The 19,772-nt window shown below is 64.7% G+C and overlaps 2 protein-coding genes across 2 annotated transcripts; one reads left to right on the top strand and one right to left on the bottom strand.

Annotated features, from left to right (window-relative positions):
- Nucleotides 1–333: 333 nt before the first annotated feature.
- CHLRE_11g468353v5 (uncharacterized protein) lies at nucleotides 334–11,495 on the bottom strand. The gene is made up of 16 exons (XM_043067565.1): nucleotides 10,497–11,495; nucleotides 10,156–10,193; nucleotides 9,133–9,215; nucleotides 8,200–8,361; nucleotides 7,744–7,907; nucleotides 7,322–7,394; nucleotides 6,880–7,027; nucleotides 6,179–6,252; nucleotides 5,809–5,917; nucleotides 5,305–5,369; nucleotides 5,060–5,144; nucleotides 3,165–4,715; nucleotides 2,874–2,954; nucleotides 2,572–2,643; nucleotides 1,767–1,838; nucleotides 334–1,220 (listed from the first exon to the last, which is right to left on the bottom strand). The coding sequence occupies exons 1-16, from the start codon at nucleotides 11,032–11,034 to the stop codon at nucleotides 495–497; spliced, it is 4,041 nt and encodes a 1,346-aa protein (XP_042919570.1). The 5' UTR covers nucleotides 11,035–11,495; the 3' UTR covers nucleotides 334–494.
- A 130-nt stretch (nucleotides 11,496–11,625) lies between these two features.
- Nucleotides 11,626–19,651, top strand: CHLRE_11g468350v5 (uncharacterized protein). Its single transcript, XM_043067564.1, has 15 exons — nucleotides 11,626–12,054; nucleotides 12,328–12,424; nucleotides 12,871–12,938; nucleotides 13,157–13,244; nucleotides 13,533–13,602; nucleotides 14,008–14,079; nucleotides 14,556–14,785; nucleotides 15,034–15,162; nucleotides 15,593–15,787; nucleotides 16,190–16,399; nucleotides 16,714–16,797; nucleotides 17,245–17,325; nucleotides 17,623–17,700; nucleotides 18,022–18,081; nucleotides 18,240–19,651. Exons 1-15 carry the CDS (start codon nucleotides 11,759–11,761, stop codon nucleotides 18,321–18,323), a joined length of 1,842 nt encoding a protein of 613 aa, XP_042919569.1. The 5' UTR covers nucleotides 11,626–11,758; the 3' UTR covers nucleotides 18,324–19,651.
- The last annotated feature ends 121 nt before the right edge of the window (nucleotides 19,652–19,772 follow it).

The following is a 19,772-nucleotide window of genomic DNA, read 5'->3' as shown; positions in this document are numbered from 1 at the left end:
GACCGGACTGCGGAGGTTGCTGTTGTGCGAAGGATCGGTGTGGAGGTGATTGCGGACTTCTGGTCACGGCTGCGTTTGTGAGTCTGCGTCGGCCTCCGCGCCGCTGGGACCTTGTCCCGAACCAGCACCCATTCCTAGCGTCAGATGATGTTGGAGGGGTTATTTTGGTAGGGCCAACAGCGGACTCGCCGCCGGCCTCACCCTAGCTTGTCAGCTTAGGGACTCGCAAGAGGTAGTCTTATCACGCCGACCCACGGCTTAGGTGAGCAGCGCTAGCGTTTGCGGTGAGCCGGGCCTGGGGTTCCTCCCCTCTCCGGAGGCGAGGAGCATGGGGGTCATTCGGGGATCTCTCCTCGGGTGAGCGTGCGTGTCTCGTACGTTTTTGGGGCCCTGGCTAGTCCACGGCTGTCGTCCCACATGTAACCTCTATCAGCTAACCCGGCACCCCCCCCCCCGCGCTTCCCCCCGCGCTCCTGCTCCTGCAAACTCCTTCCCTACGCCTGCTCCTCCGAGCCCAGCGCCGCCACCGCCGCCGCCTGCAGCCCGCGCTGGTAGCCAGCCGAGAGCGGCGCCTCCGGTACCTGCACCGGCGGCAGTGCCCGCGCCGGCACCGTAACAGCCTCCTGCACCCCCGCGCCTGCTGCTCCTCCAACCGAGCTCCTCGCCATAGCGGTGCTGGGTACCGGCGCGGCCGCCGCCGCTGTCGCTGTCACCACGGCTGCCGCCCCGGCGGCAGCACCACCCGCCCGGGTGCCTGCCGCCGGCATCCCGAGCCGGCTCGGCCCGTGGCTGTGGCTGTGGCTGACACCCGGACCGCCGCCGCCGCCGCCGCCGCCCGCCGGCGCTGTCTGTATGCGGCCCGACTGCGTTACCTTCAGCGTGGACACCTCCACCTTCTGGGCAGCTCCCGCAGCCCCCGCCCCCGCAGCCCCCACACCCACACCCCCACCCACATCCCCACCCCCTCCGGCGCTGCCCCCCTTGCTGCCCCCCTTGCTGCCGCTGCGGGTGCTTCCGCCGCCGCCGCCGCCGCCGCCTCCGGCGCCGGGGCCGGGGCCGCCGGCAGCTGCGCGCAGCTTCTCATCCAGCGCGGCACGGGCCTGGGCGCAGGCGGGCGTGTAGTGGTAGGACGGCTCGTCGGGGCCCTGGTCCGGTGTCTGCTCGTCACGCCCCCGCCCCTCCTCCAGCACCCAGGCCAGCGCGTCAATGGCGTCGCGCACCTGCGCATGTAGGAAAAGGAGGGGCAAGGAGGAGGGGCAACGCGGGAAGTTGAAGAGCAGGAGGGGGGAGGCGAAGGGGATGAAGCCGGACCGCGGCAAGCAGGCAGAGGAGGAGGAGGAGGGGATCGCGGAGGGAGGTGTGGTACAAGCTTGGTGGTGTGGATGGGTGTGAAGGGTGTAATGAGAATGGAGAAGGAGCCGCATGGGGGGGCGAACGCGACCGAAGCAGGCGCAGCACAGAATCTGAAACCCGTCATCACCAGCCTCCACACGCGCCATCGCAACCCGCATGTCTCGCCTCCCAATTCCCCCTTTCCCATCCCGCGCCCCGCCCGGTCCCCGGCCCCCGTCGGCACTCCATACTGGTGATTACTCACATACCACGACTTCCATGCACGCGGCTACCCCCTAACCCCCCTATTACTGCTTGCAACTAACGCCTCTGCCTGTGCTCCGCTCATTGTGGCTTGGTTTGGTTTAGTTTGGGCTGGTATTCACAACCCCACCCCGCCACCCCCACAACCCCCTAAACCCCATCCCCCCCACCTTGATCATGTGCTCCGCCATGCCTCCCAGCTCGTCCTGCCAGCAGCGCAACAGCTTGTGCTGCTCGTCCAGCTGCAGGGCAGATGCGGGGGCGGGCGGGTCGGTGGATTGAAGGTGGGCGGGTGGGTGGAATGAAGGTGAGAGGGTGGGCGGGTGGGTGGAATGAAGGGGAGAGGGTGGGCGGAAAGAGGGTCAGAAGTGACTGCTGATGCCGGGGTGCTGGCGGTGGCGGTGGTGGTGGCGACGGTGTTTCCTTGGGATCACAAGCCACTTGGCAAGGAGGACGGATCGAGTCATGACCGGCTGAGCGGCAGCAGCAGGGGCATGAGCATGGGCTGTTGCATCTGGCCGCTCACTCCGACAGCACAGCCTGGTGCTCGCTTCGCACACGACCACGCCGCGTAAAACACTCCCATGCCCCACCTCCCGTCTCCCTTGCCCCGCCCTCCCGCGGGCCGCCTTCCCCCGCCCTGGCCTCAGCGCCTCAGCACTTCAGCGCCTCAGCGCATGACATTCAAGCGTGCCGGTACTGGGACTGGGGAAATCAACGCTCTCCGCCTCCTCCCCCGCCCCCACTCCTTCGTTAGCCATGTATGTAACCCCCACCCCCGCCCCCACCCCGTGGGTGGCTGGATGGGCTTTCTGACGGTGATGGGACTTCTTCATCGGGCCCAGGCACCCCATCCCCAACCCCCCCTTTCGTTGGGTTTGGCTTAGTTTGGGCTGGTAGCTACAACCCCCACCCCCGCCGCCACCCCCATAATCATGAATGCAACCCCTCACCCCCTCCCCTTCCTCGCCTCACCCGCTCCAACTTGTTGGGCACCTCATCCGCCTGAAGCAGCTCCGCCAGCGCCGCCAGCGTCAGCTGTCCCACCTGTTGGCATTGTTTGCAAGTGCGTGAGTTTGTCTGAGTTTGTAAGTTTATTTCGCGTTGGTTCGTTTGTCAGTGCTTTGGTGCAGGGAGCATAAGACCGCGTAGCGCATGCGCACTCCGGCTCTCGCTCCTGCCGCTGTTGCTGCTACAGCAGCTGCCACTGCTGCCGCTGCTGCCGCTGCCGCTGCTGCTGCTACTGCCGCTGCTGCAGCTGCTCTTGCCGCTCCCACCTTGATGTCCCTGGCCACGACAGCTGCGGCGGCGGCCCGGCTAGCTGCCTCGCCCGCCGCCCGCACCACCGCAGGGTCCACCTGTGAGCCAAGCGGGGTGTGGCCGTGTGGGGTTACACACATACCGTACCCGGTCAGGCAAAGGCGAGCGACAATGGGGGTGGGGTTGCCGAAGGGCTTGACGGGTCAGGCAAGCCGGTGGGGGTTACCCCGGATATGGCAGTCAACGGCTTGCTTCTGCCTTGCTCCCGGGAATACCCCACGCACCCGCCTCTTCCCCGCCTGCCGTACCTGCGCCACGCTCTTGGTCCCGGACAGGCCTCGCTCCGCCTGAGACCGCCCGTCCAGCGCCGCGCCGCCGCGCCTAATCAGGCTCCTGATCTTGGTGGTGATGAGCGCCGTCATGCCAATGCCAAAACTGGCGGCGGCGCCGCCAGCGGCGGCGGCGGCGGGTTCCGAGGCCTTTGGGCTACCCGACTGCTGCGGTTGCGGCGGTTGGGGGTTAGAGGTGCGGTCATCGGCCGCGCCCGAGGACGTGGGCATGAGCACCAGGGGCGCTGTGGAGGAGGTGCGCGCGTCGCGTGTCGGCGACAGCAGCGCTCTATTGGTCTGAGAGGTGGCGGTAGCGGTGGCGGAGGCCTTGGCGCCGCCAGCGGCGGCGGTCGCGGCGGCGGCTTGCGCCGCCGCCGCCGTGTCCAATGACATTGACGGCGCCAGGGCGGCGGCTGCAGCGCCGCTGCCGCTGACGCCGATGCTCCCCCCCTCCACCGACAGCGACAACTCCATTGCGACCCCGGGCGAGCGGTCGTCAGGGGCGCTGACGCCGCCACTGCCGGCCAACGGCAAGGCCGGCGGCGGCGGCACCGCTGGCGGCGGCGGCGCCGCCGGCGGCGGGCGCGGCGGCGGCGGTGGTTCTGGCGTGAACCGGACCACAGGCGGCGGAGCCACGGCCGCTTCCGCACCGCTGCCGCTGCCCCTGGCGCCACCGCCGCTGCTGGCGCCGCCGCAGCTGTCCTCATCCCGCAGCAGTGACGCGCCCTCGCGCGGCCTGCCCAGCCGCCCCGGTCCCGCCGCCCCTGCAGCCGCCGCCGCCACCCCCGCCGCCGCCGCCGCCTTCACAGTCACCGGCGGCGAGCCGCCAGCGCCGCTAAGCTGCATCTGTATGCTGCTTTGCGCCACCGCCGCTGCCTCCGGTACTGGCGGCGGCGGCGCCGCCGCCAGGCCGGCGGCGTTTGCCGCGGCCTTGGCCGCCGCCGCCGTCGGCGGCGGCGGCTCCAGCAGCATGCCGCCGTGCACCACCTCCACCATAACGCGCGCCGCCGCCACCAGGAAACGAAGCCGCGGCGTCAGCGGCCCCCGCGGCGCGTTGCCGGCGTCGCCGGCGGCGAACGCCTCCGCCGCCGCCGCCACCAGCGGTGGCGGCAAGCCGTACTCGCCCGACGCCGCCGCCGCCAGGCCGGCGGCGCGCCGCGCGCTCGGCGTGCGCGCCGTTACGAACGCCGGCCTGGAAGCCGAAGGGCTGGCGCCGCCGCCGTCCAAGAAGGCGGCGGCGCCGCCGCCGCTGCCGCGCAAGCCGCCGGCGGCGCGCGGGCTGCCGCCGCCGCCGCCGCCGCTGGCGGCGCCGCCGTCCAGGTTAGCGGCGGAGTTCGCGCTCATGGATAACGCCAGCGCGGCGGCGGAGCCGGGGTGTACGGCGCCGCGGCGGGCGGTTACGGCGGTTGTGAAACTGCCGTTCTGGTTGGCAACTTTGAGCGCGTTCACCAGACCAAAGATGCCCTTTTGCTTCTTGGTGGGCGCCGCGAAGCCGTCGCGCCTCAGCATTACGTTGCCGTTCGCGATTTCCTGCAGTGGCACCGCCCGCGTTTTGTTACTTTTACTATGTGTGCACCCATTGTCACACCCAGCCCCACCCCACACGCACATGCGAGACTCCACCGTTCATATGGCCCTCACAAGCTTGCCACCCGAGGCCCTTCAGACCCTCATGGGACCGGACAACCCCTTGTGCCTTCCTCTGGCCCCCTTCCCCTCGCCCCTTCCCCCTCCTTCCCCCCTCTCCTTCCCCCTTCTCCGCCCCCCAGCCCCCGCCCCCACCCCCGCATTTCCCCCCGCCCCCAAACTCTTAACTCTCCCGCCCCCCCACCTGCCGCATGACCGCGCCCCGCCCCCCCCCCACCCACCCCCACCTGCCGCATGACCGCCAGCTGTCGCTCCATGCGCTCCTCCTCATACTGCACCCGCATCACCACCTCGTCCAGAACTGCCTCGTAGCTGCGAGGGATGTGGGGGAGTGGGGGGGGGCGGGGTGTGTGTGGCGTGACGGGTGTGGCGTGGGGTTGGGGTTGGGGTTGCGGGATGAGGATTGCCATAAGGAGTGCGTGCTCCCCCTCCCCCCACGCCCTCCCCCTTCCCACCTCCCCCCACGCCCCACCTGGTGAGTGCCTCCCGCAGCTGCAGGTGTGTGGGCACCACGTCCCGACTGCGGTCCACTGCCAGCTGAGGGGAGGAGGGAGGAGAGGAGGAGGAGGAGGGAGGAGGAGGAGGAGGGGGGGATGTAAATACCAGCCCAAGCCAAACCAAAGGGGGGTGTAGCCGTTCATGTAGCGCAGGGAAGGGGAGGTTCCCTCCCTTACATACACTCTCCCGCACCTTTCAAAGTACGGTACCGCGCGCAACCCACAATCACACACGAACACACACACGCCGGCCCGGTCATGCGGTAAGCCAAGTACCAGTGTACCACCAATTGCAGCCAGCTCTGCTTGCGCGTTCGCAATGTCGTACCGTGTCCACCCTTTTCATCGCCCCCCTCCCCCCTCCCTCACGTACAAGCTCGTGTCCTCCGCCCGCTTGTTCCCTTACCCCCCTAAACTCCCCTCCCTCTCACAACAACAAACAACACACATAAATCTCATTTACCCCAAACACCCCTCACCTTGAAGCTCTTGTACTCGGCCCACTTGCTTGAGAAGTTGCCGCCAATGACAGCGATGGGCAAGGACACAATCACCATGCATAACAACATAGAGGCGCCGGCGATGGTCCTGTTTCATTTTACGTTGAGGAAATAACATTGGTCATGGAAACGGGGTTAGGTTAGGAAGCCGATGGCAACAATGGTGAGGACAAGCCCCTACCCGCGCCGCACCTCCCCGCCTGCCCAGTCCCGCCCAGCGTCGCCCTTGCCTGGCCTCCTGTAACCGCGTAACCCCCTCCCCTGTCCACCCCCCCCCTATCCACCTATCCCCCTCCCCCTGTCCCTCCTCCTCCCCCTCTTGCCCCCCCCCCTCTCCCCCCCTCCTCACTTGCACAGGGCTGTGGTGGGGTAGATGTCGCCGTACCCGGTGGTGGTCAGGGTCACCTGACTGTACCACATGGCCTGAGGGGGGGAGGAGCCATTCATCCAAACGGTTTGTATGAAACACGGAAGTGGACGGGGGAGGAACAGACAGGGCGAGGCGTGCAGGAAAGGGGTGCATATTGCGAGGTGGTAGGCGGCAGGCGGAATGGGGTTTGTCTAGACACAGCACACGCACAAGTTCGGGGGGTTTACCCGTTCATATGAATGCGGATGTTACAGAGGGGACAGTCCCAGCACCCGAAGACGCCGAGCCATCACATGCTATCAGGGCCCAACGTGACTCCACCAACCCCGACTTTGCTGCAAACCCTCCCGCGGACAAAGTCTGTGTGACTCCGCGCACAGGTTCAGTTCATAGGTTCAGGTTCAGTCCATATGGGGAACGATATGATTAGATTCACACAATTGAGGTGACGACGATCAGTGGGAACCGGGAGTTGGTCTATTCCAACCCCAAACATACCAAAGCCCAGACAGCAACGCACAGAGCCACGGGCCCCACGTGGCATGAATGGTTGCGCCCCACCGCAACCCCACGCCAGGCCCAGTACGGCATTCCCCACCCCAACTACAAAACCCCACGCCTTCACTTCTTAGCTAACCACGATTGTAACCCCACGGTGTAGCCCCACGACGCAACCCCACCTCGGGGATGGAGTCGAAGGTGTCGGGCTCCACGAAGTAAAACACCGTGCCGAACAGCACCAGCAGGATCACCAGCAGCGCCGCCAGCATGGTGATGACGTCGGCGGAGGCCTGGATGGTATCCACCACGATGGACAGGTGGCGAAGCCTGTTTTGGAGGGGGGGGAGGGTGTGTGTGTGTGTGTTGGCGGTTGCAAGGATTGGTACAGAGAAGTAGACAGCAGAGGGGGAGGCGTGGTTTAAGTAGCAGTCCAAACAAGACCAAACGAGTCTAGGGGGAGGGGGAGCCGTTCATAGAGGACGGATGGGTTACATCACAAGTCTTTAAGTGTGGGGGAAGGTGTGGACGGGACACGGGTGTGAGTTAGTTTGGGCTGATATTACAACCCTCCCCCTCCCCTCCCCTCCCCTCCCCGCACCCGCTCCCCCCCCACACACACACCTGGGCATGGACTTGACGATGCGCAGCACTCGCAGTATGCGCAGCAGCCGCACCACCCGCGTCTGAAAGGCCTCTGTTGGTGGCCGGCGGGTTGTCAAGAGATGTGTCAAGAGATGTGTCAAGAGGTGTGTCAAGAGACGTCAGCGGCGGGTGGTGGGCAGTTGGGCGCTGGGTGGGGTGCGAGCCGGCACGCAAGCAAGTCCTGCGCCACTATCCAACCCCCTCCCGCTCTTACAAAACTCCGGTTCGGTTACCCCACGTCCATCCCTCCATCCCTCCTCCAAACCCCTTCAACCCAACCCGCGCTCCAGCCCTCACTCCTCAACCACCACCTCCCCCTCTCTACCCAATCTCAGTTCCCATTAAGACCGTTTCCAAGCAAAACCCCACCCCCGCCGCTCCCTACGCACGCCTCAACCCACCAGTGCTGGTGCCCTTGATGATGAGCTCAAAGTAAAAGGGCGCAATTGCCACGAGGTCGATGGCGTTGGAGAAGGACACGAAGAATCGCGGCAGCGAGGGGCAGGTGGCCAGGCGCGCCAGGTACTCCGCCGTGAAGATACCCATACACACATAGTCCACGATGCTGCGTATGTGCGTGTGCGTGTGTGCGTGTTTGGGGGGGGGGGGGTTGCAAAGAGGGTTGGAAAAGCGGCACAGGAGGGGAAGGATGGAGAATGGGGAACAGGGAGGGGAGGGGAGGGGAGGGAGGCAGGAAGGGGAGGTGGAGGGGGGTTACAATCGTGATAACGGTAATCAAGGAGTGAAGCTGTAGCGACCCCCTACCCCCACCCCCACCCCCACCCCCACCGCAACCCACCACCCCCACCACCATCCCTCCCTCCCTGCCACCGCCACTGCCCCCGGCTGCCACCCACGTGAGCGCATCGAACAGCGGCGTGGGCGGCCTGGCCACCGCCGGCACCGACTCGATGCAGAAGGTGGCGGTGTTGAGCAGGATGACCGCCAGCATGAACATGCCGCAGCCAAAGGCCAGTCGCGAGAAGTCCGGGTAGCTCAGAGTCATGTAGGCCCACTTTCTGGGGCAGGGGAGAGAGGAATGGAGGGTTTGAGAAACGGAGAACGGAAAAGGTGTGTGTATGTGTGTCGTGTGTGTAGAACCCCATCCGACCCGTCGTGTGTGTAGAACCCCACCCGGCCCTCCTCCCACGGCCGCACCCACACCCACACCCACACCCACGCCCGCGCCCTCGCCCGCGTCCGCGCCCACGCCCGCACGCACACTCAAGCACACCAATTCCCTTTCTCCCCCCGCAGCCCCTAGTCCCCCTCCCCATGCCAGCATGGGTCCAATTCCGTGGCCTACTTAGCGTTTGCGCGCGTCCACTCCCGTCGCGGCGGCCATAGCATTGAGGTTCCTGTGCTTTTACCTTTTGCCTCTCACCTCGCCCTCCCGTTTCTTGCCATGCATGGATGTCTGGACGTCACGCGGCGTGGGTTCCAATGCCACGCCGCAGGTGAGTACACGCCGGGGTATGTAGGAAAGCTATTAGGGCAGCGAGCGTCCGTAGATCGCGACTAGTCGCGCGTAGTAGTGTCGCCGTGCCGCCGCGAACTTAGGTCGTGTCAGGCTATGCAGCAGCTTTATATCAAACGGGAACACTACTTCGGAGGGTCTACGCGCTGGAGCTGGAGCTGGAGCTCGAGCTGGTGCCAGGAGCTGGTCGACATCGTCGGTAACGCTTCATGTTCCGCAAGATGGTCTACCGTCTACCACTTCCTTAACTAATCATGAATGTAACCCCCCACCACCCTCCGCTCCCCTCCGCTCCCCACCGCCCTCCACACACCTGCGGGGGTGGTACCACAGCCGCTGCAGGGGGCTGCGTGCGGCCGCCAGGCCCCGGCTCCACACCTCCTCCTTGCGAGCCACCTGCACAGCCGTGCGCGCATGTGCGCAGATTGCGCATGTGCGCCGTTCGCGCATGAGGATGTTGTGTTCAAAAGGCCGCGTGTGGGATTGGCGAGGGCTTTACAAGAGGGACAGGTTGCTCATGCCGTCGCATTGATACCGCAGTGATACGAAAGCTTTTGTGATCACGAGGGTTTCTTTACAAGTACGAAACCTTTGTATCACTACGGTAGTGTGCGCGATGCGTGTGCGGTATGACCATCTCCCTCCGTGTGCGTGCCGCAGGTGCGGGCGTGTGAGGGAGGCCCAGACCAGAGCAGGCATGAGCGGCTGCGTGTGCACATACACACGCACACGCACACACACACGCACACATACACACACACGCACACACACGCACTGCCCCCCCCAAAAAAAAATGCATACAGACAGCAACGTTTGCTTTCCCCTCCTCCCACAAGCCGCGGCGAGCCCACGTGTCACGGGCACCACCCTGGCCCCCGCGCTGCTCCATCGCCTCCGTGCCCAAACCCCGACCTGCCCCCGCGCTGCTCCATCGCTGGCGCCGCTCACGATGCTGCTCCACGACGCCTCGGCCCCCTCCCATAACTATTATCGCTTGCAACATACGCCTCTGCCTGTGCTCCGCTGGTTTGGTACTTACAACCCCCCCCTGCCAACCCCTGACCTGCCCCCGCAGGCGACACCCGCGCTGCGCCCCCATCCCAGCCGTACGTGACGTCCCTCTGCGCCGCCCTCCCCCTGGCTTACTACACACCGTTCACGCGCATGGCTAACCTCCTTTGGGACTACTTTGGGCTAGTGCCCCCTGCGTGCTAAGTTTTGCTGACGCCTACCGAGAGTAGCAGCCTGCAACCCGCTTTCCAGGATATGGGAAACGAGGATACACCGAGAGCGATAACGAGATACCAAACGAGCGGGCGCCAGCACCCTTGCCCACCTGGCTGACGAGGAAGGCGGTCCAGGTGGGGTTCTCCTCTGCGGGGTGGGCGGCGGGGATTGGGATTTGGGGGCCAGTCCGGCCACACGTCCTCGCTCGTGATCTTGTATCCGCCCGCCCGCCCTCCCGTCCGTCAGACATGCAGCGCCGCGCCACCCCACCCGCCAGTCATACACACGGTCACCCGCCACCCACGCCCGCCACCCCATGCCGATGCCGTACCCTGGCCCCGTCCCAGCCTGCCCTTGCCCCCTAGCTTTCGCTGCTGAATACGCGCATCCGCGCTCAACCACGCATCCGGCTTACATCCAAGCAGCGCATAGGCGATTGCAGCAACTCACCAAACAGGTCGTGCGTGAATACGCTCTCCACTCGCTCCTCATCCTGCTTTGTGATCGGCGGGACGGGGCCGCCGGCAACCTCCGCAGATAGAGATTCCCACAAGTCTAACTGGCTTTGCTCGGGAGAGGCCGCGAGCGAGTGGAGCGCGCTGCCCGCGTGCCGGCCCCCCTGCGACGACCGCTGCGTTGCTGCCGCCGCAGCCCGCTGACGGGCGGCATCGTCGCCGGGCTCCGGAGCAGGAGCCGGGTAGTCGCCCTCCGTTATGTTCTGCAGCGCCTCGTCAGCGAGGCGCTTCTGTATGCGCACGGTCCCGTTGAACTTGTCTTTGGTGGCGCGCAGCAGCACGTCCACGGCCCCGCTGACTGTCGCTTTTGTGAGTCCCTCGATGTTGTCCTGCGTGCCGCCGAGCGCCTGCTGCGCCTGCTGTGCCTGTTCAAGTTCCCCCTTCACAACGCCTGGTAGAGCTGAAATCGCTGCAATTTGAGAGGGAGTTCGCCCCGGCGGGCTGGGTCGGCTGAGCGCGGCAACCGAACCCATTCTTGCCGGCAGACCATGCCCGCCCAGTCCGGGGTCCAGCACGCATTCATCACTGCTCTCGCGCCGCTCCCTTGCTAAAGCTGCAGCCGGCAAAGCGAGCTTCTCACGCTCTTCGCGGGCTCTTTCCACTTCAAGCCTCCGCAGCTGCAAAACTTGCTCGGCCTGGCTAACGCCAGCCACGCTGTGAATCATAGTGCCTCACGCGCCTTCCTACAAGCGCGTCAGCGCAATAAGACGGATAGGACGGAGCACCCGCATGTTGAAACCTCACTTGAAAGCCCACTTCACGGCCGTGACATAGTGTAATAGTTGCAGTTATTGCATTGAACAACTTAAAACTGAAGGCACATAGTAATTGGGCAACTGGCGAAAATGTGTCCCTGAATGTGTCCTACACCTCGTTTCTCGGGCTCTGTATGTGCCCGCAATAGCAGCGGTGAAGCCAAGCCCAAAGTGTTAGAACTAACTGGCAAGGCCACCCGCACAAGTTCTTTTGGCGAATGGACATTGTGCCATGCAATTCCTTCTTTCGGCGCCCTGTAGCTTGCGAGGCCCAAGGCATTATTCGATCTACAATCAATTAGACGGATATTTAGATTGCATAGGAACAGCAGGACAACTCAGCAGTCAGCGAGATTATCAATTACGATTCCTCAAATTCGTGTAGCACTGGACGTGGTTTGACCATACAGACAACACCTTAGTACAGTAGGAGATCCTAATTATGACTTCCATGGCCCCTGCGGGCCTGGGCCAGCGGCGCGCTTTCCAATCCACACCCACATCGCACATCAGTGCGCCAGCGTTGCGTGGCCTGACGGCAAAGAGCACGACGGAGCTGCCGCAGCTGCTGAGGTCCACGCGCTGCAACGCGCACTCCACAGGGCCTCAACAGTCGACCATCCACCGGCGGCATCAGCAGCATCCGCGCCGCCAGCCCCGCGGCACCGTAATCACACGCACTTTCGCCGACCCGGTTATGGATGCACCCGACGCCGAGGATGAGGAAGACCGGCCCAAGTGAGCGCTTCAGGGAGGGAGGCCCGGGGGTTACAGGGGCGGGGAAATGCGAGGGAGGAACAAACTCCTACCCGACACGCAGGCCAGGCACCCGCCACGCTCCCCAACCCACACCATGCCCCCCCCCACACACACACGCACGCAGACACAGCTACACGCACACGCCCAACCAACACGCACGCAAGCACGCACGCCCAAACCTCCGCCATGTTTGCGCCACCGCTACTGCCACTCATGCCCGCCGCCGCTGCCGCTGCTACTGCCGCTGCACAGGTGGGACCCCTCCAAGCTGACTGCGGTGGTGGTGGGCGCGGGGCCCACGGGCGCCCTGACAGCGCACTACCTGGCTATGCGGGGGTACCGCGTGGAGGTGAGGGGGAAGGAGAGAGAGTGTGTGTATGTATGTGTGTGGGGGTGGGGGGGTTGGGGGCTGCAGGGGGCTGTAAGGGGCAGTGATGGAGCACAGCACACGGATTGAGGCGGCGGGCGGCGGGGTTGAGGGAAGCGGCAACTGCCGGTACCTATGTTGGACGCGACTGCACAGTGCACGCAGCGAATGCCGGCGGTGCTCGATGATGCAACTCGGTGATGCTTCAAATGGCGCCTTTACGGTACTCTCACCCGGCACTGTGCGCCCACCCTCACTGGGCGCACTCGTCTTTCAGCACTGTGTCTCAGCAACACACGCATGCCACACATGCATAGTTGCACACACACACACACACATACACACACACACACACCGTACACACACACACACCGTACACAAGCTCACACATACACACATACCTTGGGCTGCGCGTACGCTCTGTGCAGGTGTTTGACAAGGGGCCGCGGCCGCGGGCGGGCGATGCGGCGTCAGTGCCCCTGGTGCTGAGCAGCCGGTGGGACAGTGGGGTAGTGGGGGTGGCTAGGGAACTACAGTAGAATGGATGCGGTTTGTGTGTGTGCGGGGGGCGGGGGATTGCCCTGCTGCTGTGGTGCTGCCTTATGTACGGATGTCGCCTGCCTCACCTCATGCGGTCTCATGTGATATGATGCCCTGCTGTGATCTGATGCGCTGCTGGTCGCCGTGTCGCCTGTCGTGTCGTGCCGTCTGCAGCGGCGCCATCGCGTTTGAGGAGCTGGGCCTGACGGCGCAGCGGCGGGTGGGCCCCACCGCCAACGCCCTCAGAGGCGTGTGGGACATGGTGAGGGGCAGCGAGGGAGGGGTGATGGGAGGCGGGAGTGGCAGGGAGGAGGGGGGCGAGTGGGAGGGGGGCGAGTGGCAGGGAGGGGAATAGCAGCAGTCCACAGAAGGCGGAGTGAACAAGGGGGGAGGGGCAGTGGGGCGGGGGGTGCGGCGGCAGTGCAAGGGACAGGATTGGAGCGGCGGTGAGGGGAGGGGCAGTGCGGGGGCCGTGAATCGCCCTCACCTCACGCCACCCTACCGCTGCGCCCGCTGCTGCTGCTGCCCCCACCGACCCTGCCACACACAGGTGGGCCGCCAGCTGCGGCCTGTGGACTCCAGCTCGCTGTACCGGCGCACCTACGTCACCGACCGCTCGGGTGCGGCGAGTCACACAGTGTGTAGGCGGGGCATGGGAGCGGCGGCTGTGTGTGTGTGTGTGTGTGTGTCTGTGTGTAAGGGTCGTGTGGGGTTGAGGGTGGGTGTGGGCATGGGCGTGTGGGTGAGGTTGAGGGTGTGTGGGTGTGGCAAGTGGGCTTGGGTGTGGGTGTGGGTGTGGCAAGTGGGCTTGGATATGGGTGTGGGTGTGGCGGTGGCGTGTGGGCGTGTGGGCGCGGGGGCTCGGCCTGGGCGGCCGTGTCGGGCACGCGCCCATTGAGTCGTCCGAGCACACGCCTGCCTGGTGTGCACGCGCGCACTCCAAGCACGCATACACACACATGCGTTCTCCGTTGCACACACACACACACACACACACACACACACAAACACGCGCATGCACACAGGCCTGGCTGCTGACCTGGTGGAGGCTGCGGAGCGCAAGTACCCGGGCCGTGTCAGCTTCCACTTCGAGTCGGGTGGGTGGAGAGGGGTGGGGTGAGGGGTGGGGTGGACAGGGTGGGTGGAGGGGATGGAGGGGGTGGGTGACAGGTCGCCAGACTGGGGGCAGGAGGCAGGCAGGCGGCAGGCGGGAGCAGGGAGGGAGAGAGGGAGGGGGGGAGATGGGAGGAGGGAGGCGCAGGGCGGGAGCAGGGAGGCGAGGATGGGACGGTTGCAGAAAAGCAGGTTGTGTGGACTGCGGGCAGGCGGGGGGAGGAAGGAGGGTCCAGGTTAGCGGCGCAGCGACCCTGCGCTTCTCTCTATCTCGCCAACAACTCTCTCAGCGATTCGGCTTCTATCTCTCACCAGCAACCTCACCAACAAGAAGCGGAGAGGCTGCGCCCCGTAGGCGACGGTCGTGTGTGCCACTATCTCGCATACCCAACCTCCGGGGACCCTATTCCTTTACCGCATTCCCTGCTATCGACACCATCCGCAACAACCGCAACAACAGAGCTGGTGCGAGCGGAGCTCAAGAACCGGGTGGCTGGCGTTTGCCCCACGTCCGCCGCAACAGCAGCTGCAGCTGCAGCGGCGGCAGCGGCGGCGGGGGCGGCGGGAGCAGGGGCGGCGGCGGCGGCGGCGGGCGGCGCTGACGCGCCGGTGGCTGGGGAGCGGGAGGTGGAGTTCGACCTGCTGGTGGGCGCGGACGGGAGTGACAGCAGCGTGCGGCGGATATTGAAGGTGTGTAGGCGGGCGGGCGGGTGGGTGGGTGGGTGGGTGGGTGGGTGTGTAGGCGGGCGGGCGGGCGGGCGGGCGGGCGGATTGAAGTGTCTGGGGCTGCGGCAATGACACCTGAGTGGAAGCAGAGAGAGGCAGGAACTGACACGCACACGTTTCCACAGTCGTCCGTTTGCCCCACTCACTCAACCCACGTACCTATCCACCCAAGCAACCTAACTACCCGACCAACCGACCTAACCGCCCAACAGGCCAAGGTGAAGGACTTTGCGGTGGTGCGGCCGGTGGTGGAGGAGGGCGGCTACGTGGGCGTGTGGGGGCTGCCGGCCCGCGGCCTGGCGGCGGAGCCCCTGATCGGCTTCTACACACACAAGCCGCAGGTGAGTAGGGGCAGGAGGAGGGTCAGGAGGAGGAGGAGGAGAAGGAGGAGGATCAGGAAGAGGAGCAGGAGCAGGAGGAGGAATGGGTGGGAGCCCTTCTTGGATTTGGATTTGGAGCTGATGGGGGTTTTGACGTTGGGAAAGAGGAGCGGCACACCAGGTGCAACGGGGGGAGGTGGGGGTTGTAGATACCAGCCCAAGCTAAACCAAACCAAGCTAAAACGAGCGGCGCTCAGGGAGTGGGGGAATGCGGGCTGGAGGATTGGGGGGCTGGAAGGCGGTGAGGGGCACGCTGCAAAGGGCTGGGGACTTGCGGGGGCGTGGCTAGCGGGCATGAGCGCCCCAATGGACATATTAGAGGGCTTTGAGCTGGGCACAGCCAAACCAAAACCCCACCGTACCCGTAACCGTACGCCCGTACCTCAAACAGGACTACGTGTACGAGTGGGCGGCGCCTGGCAAGCCGTCCGTACGGCTGTACATCGACGTGGGCGGCGAGGTTGCGGGCAGCGTGTCTGGTCTGGGTGACGCGGACCTGTCCGGCGGCGCGTCCGGTGTGGCGTCTGGTCTGGTGGCGGCTTACCCGGCCTTCCCGCCTGAGTGGGCGGCGGCCATTGGGGAGCAGGTGGGTCACGTGGGTGGCTGGGTGGGTTGACAACTATGATGGGGGTGGGAGCAGGAGCAAAGCTGGACCGTACACAAACGAAGGCTGGATATGTGCCCGGGCCCGGAGGAGTCATTGCCAAGCCCAAACCGCACCGCAACCGAGACCCGGGATGTGGATACACCGGGCGGTGGAGCGAGACCGAGGGCGGGGCGCTCCAGTCTAGCTGCGGTGCCCTCCTGTCCAGCCACCCAAACAGTCCTCACCTCCCCTGCTACAGCCCCTACCAAACCACCAGAGCCCCCCTCCTGCACACATCCTGTCTCCCTCCCTGCCCTCCTCTCTCAGCCCTACATCTCCCTCTCTCTCGTCCTCAACCCAGCACCCCCCTACCGTAATCTCGCCTCGGGTGCCTGCGCGCAGGTCGCCGGCACCCCCGCCGCCCCCGCGCGGCCTCGCCGCTCCGCAGCCATCCTGCAGTGCTCCCAGTTCTACGGTCCGCGCACAGTGCTGCTCGGGGACGCGGCGCACGGCGTGACGGGCGCCCTGGGCCCCGTGGGGCTGACGGGGCAGGGCGCCAGCGCCGCCATTGAGAGCGTGCGCACGCTGGCGCTGGTGCTGCGCGGCGCGCAGGTAAGGGGCGGGTGGGGTGGATGGGGGAGGCAGGGCAAGGAAGGAAGGAAGGAAAGGGCGGTGGCGGCGGGGGTTTATCTGCTTCGTCTGTTCCCCATTTCACAGACACACACACACACACACACACACACACACACACACACACACACACACACACACACACACACACACACACACACACACACACACACACACACATATACTCTCATGCACGCGGTCATAGTGTCACACGCCCCCTCACCTTCCCCCACCCCTACAACTTTGCTTCTGCTTAACTAATCATGAAAGTAACCCCCACGTGCAACATCTCCCAGGACGACATGGACAAGGTGCCTGAGGTGTACTCCAACGTGCGTGGCGATGCGGTGATGGCCATGCAGATGATGGAGTTCAATGAGGTAAGAGGTGAAGAAGGGGGAGGTAGGGTTGTAAATACCAGCCCAAACTAACCCAAACCAACTAGAACTTGGGGGCAGTTGATTCCAATCCCAAAATTAACCCTTGGCAACCCAGAACCGGGAGGGCCGGCCCCGTGGGCAGGCCGTGGGAAGAACGCTGGCCCTTCACGCATCCCGCACTGCTTAGAAGCCGAGTCCAAGCCGCCATCCCTTTCTCCTGTAGTGGCAAGCCGCCATGCGCGCCCCGCCATTTCCCGTTTCCCTTGCTGCTGATGGCCTGGTTGTCTGTGTTTCTGGGGTGTCTGGCGTGTCGTGCGTCAGTGTCGGGGTGTCCAGGGGTGTCGGGGGCGTGATTGCATACAACTACAAGTGAAACCCGTAAACGTAACCGCTTCGCGTGCGTGCTTCTTCGTCGCGTTCCTCCCCCTCCTCCTGCCGCCCACGCAGCTGAAGAACCAGGCGGACGCGGGCCTGCGCAAGCTCAAGTTCGAGTCGTGGTGGTACGAGTGGAGCTCCAAGATCACACAGGTCAGCACGCCATCCAGCCCGTCAGCCGGCCTGCCACTTTGTCGATGAATTGGTCGGTCCGCCGCAATGCAACGCAACGCGTGCAACGGCTTGCACTTATGAACGTCAACTTATCACTTTAAGGCCTCGCCGGCTCGGCGTGGGGGTTGTATGCCACACAACACATGCATTGCACGGCTACATAACACACGCATCGCACCAGGCACGCACACGCATGTGTTCCCGGAAACACGCAAGGCCAACCCCTTGTGTGCTCGTCTCCCTCTTGCAATCACGCAAAACACAACACACGCACAGGGCTTCTTCGCACTGGCGGCGGCGGTGGGTAGCTTGCTGGCGGCGCTGGTGCCGGGCCGCTTCATGAACGCCGGCCAGGTGCGTGTGCGTGTGCGTGTGGTGGTGGTGGGGTTGTACATACCAGCCCAAACCAAACCCAAAATGCAAAAGAGCGAGGTGTTGGGGGTAGTTCATTCCCGAACGCAAAGCAAGCCAAGCGAGTGAACCCAATGGGGGGTGGGGGTGTTGGCACACGCCGTGTGGGCCACGATGTCGCAACGGTGCTACTGCCGAACCCCTGAGTCTTTGGCTACTGCTCCTGGCACCGCTGCTAATGCCGGCTCCTGCCATCACTGCTGCCACTGCCGATTTCTGATGCCGCTGCTACTGCCACTGCTGCTGCTGCTGCTACTGCCCCAGGTGCTGTCCAAGCTGGAGGACCGGCGCATCGGCTACAGCGAGGTCATCCGCATGCTGCAGGTGCGGTGGGGTGGCGGGGCGGGGTGGGGTGGGGTGGGGTGGAGGGTGGGTTCAATCTACGGGGCTACGGGGCACTCGTGTGCCCGTACGGCACGCATGTCGTCAGTGCTCGTGTGCGCTCACATCCCCTCGCCCTCGGTACCCCACGCGCGGCACAGGGCTACGCGGCGCCGGTGGTGATGGCCGTGTTCGGCGGCGTCTTCATCGGCATCTTCCTGGCCTTCGCAAGCCGACTGGCATAAGCTGTGTGGTGCGACGCATTCGGGGTTGTGGTTGTGTGCTCACGCTGTGTGCTTCTGGTATAAATCCGCAACTCGGGACTTGTCTCAATTTGGACTGGCAAGGCTGATGGCGAACGGGGAACACCAGGGCCAGGCACGTAGCTCTCCATTGAACTAGCTGGTTTAAAGGGAGCCAATTCATACAAGTTTTGACGGACGGGCATGTCGGCATGTCGCCTACCGCCTAGACGCCAGCAAGCTACGGCGCCTAGTACGCAGCTCTGAGGGTGCAGCGATGTGCCCGGTACCTCGGCATGACCTGACCTGGCATGGCAACGACGCAACAGATTAACGGGTGGTGCAGCGGCCCGCCGCGGGCTCTCTGAGCTTGCTTTATTCAACGCAGCAAATGCAGTTTGGCGTGGATGGGAACAACATGGAAGTTTGCATGGTTTGGATTGGGGTTGACTAGGAGGTCTGTGGGTTGTGGCTGCATGGATGCGGACATGCGGTTGCAACGTATCAAAAGGATTGCGGAAGGCCGCTCTCGGCTCGCCGTGCCACGGCCGTGCAGGCGTCTCACTCGGAATGCTCATAGCCGGAAAGGGCGGCGGCGCCTGTGTGTGCACCCATCATGCCGGTCATTGGGATGATACATTGAGCCTTTGAAAGCAGAATGGTACGACGGTATCTGCCCTGTGTGGTCATGCCAGGTGCTGTGTCAAGACGATATGTACAGCGTGTGTCAGTGATGACACCATTCGGGGATGTGTGTCGGTGTCCTTGACGCCGGTGTCACGGTGTGGAGGGGAGACAGGAGTAGGGTGCCGGCATAGCCGGCGTCAGGTGACGTGATGGCGGCGGCGGCTGTGGGCACGGTGATGGCACGGATGGGAGACGAGCCAGGATTGGGTCGGTGGGTCGCGCCCATATTGGACTCACGCGACCCACGTACATCCCGGTCTACTACTCGGGACGCGCCATGCACGGGGGGTGCGGGAAGTTGATCACCATCAAGGAGGCGCTCTCGCGGCCCAGCCGCGGGCCGGTCACGGTGCGGTGCAAGCACTGCCACACGGGCGTCTCGTTCAGCATTAAGAAGTGGGGCCTGAAGAAGCCAAGAAGGTGAAGGAGGTGATTGACCTGTGTGGCAGTGAGTAGCGTGCCGGCCAGTGGGTGGCTATGGTGAAGGGGTGGGGTGAAGGATTAAAGCTTGCCACCCTGCCTCGAGCTCTGAGAGTCTGAGCATTCCGGTTTGGGATGCCGTGGGCCCTGGGCGCGCACTCGCAGCCTCTCAGCATAGGAACGTGTGAATGGTGGGGGCAGTTCCGATGTTCCATGGTTCCGATGCCAGCCCAGGCACGCCATTCCGCTGGGGGCGAGCATGATTGGACTTCCGCTGTCCCCATCTCAAGGCAAAGCCGCATCATCCTCGGTGCGGCTGGAAGGGGGGGGAGGTTGTCAACGGTG

The sequence above is a fragment of the Chlamydomonas reinhardtii genome, chromosome 11, assembly GCF_000002595.2.
Source record: "Chlamydomonas reinhardtii strain CC-503 cw92 mt+ chromosome 11, whole genome shotgun sequence".
Classification (NCBI taxonomy): domain Eukaryota; kingdom Viridiplantae; phylum Chlorophyta; class Chlorophyceae; order Chlamydomonadales; family Chlamydomonadaceae; genus Chlamydomonas; species Chlamydomonas reinhardtii.
Note: the sequence above shows the minus strand (reverse complement) of the source record. Positions and strands in the feature narration are given on the sequence as shown.

Bases quoted from the DNA above. Each gene is read 5' to 3' on its own strand.
- CHLRE_11g468353v5 (XM_043067565.1), bottom strand. From the start codon at position 11,034: ATGGGTTCGGTTGCCGCGCTCAGCCGACCCAGCCCGCCGGGGCGAACT. The intron at 5,370-5,808 runs GTGAGGGGTGTT...TCCTCCCCTCAG, and splicing joins CCGAGTACAAGAGCTTCAAG to CTGGCAGTGGACCGCAGTCG. The intron at 1,221-1,766 runs GTGGGGGGGATG...CTACATGCGCAG, and splicing joins TGGCGGAGCACATGATCAAG to GTGCGCGACGCCATTGACGC.
- CHLRE_11g468350v5 (XM_043067564.1), top strand. From the start codon at position 11,759: ATGACTTCCATGGCCCCTGCGGGCCTGGGCCAGCGGCGCGCTTTCCAA. The intron at 15,163-15,592 runs GTGAGTAGGGGC...TACCTCAAACAG, and splicing joins TCTACACACACAAGCCGCAG to GACTACGTGTACGAGTGGGC. The intron at 16,798-17,244 runs GTAAGAGGTGAA...CCGCCCACGCAG, and splicing joins AGATGATGGAGTTCAATGAG to CTGAAGAACCAGGCGGACGC.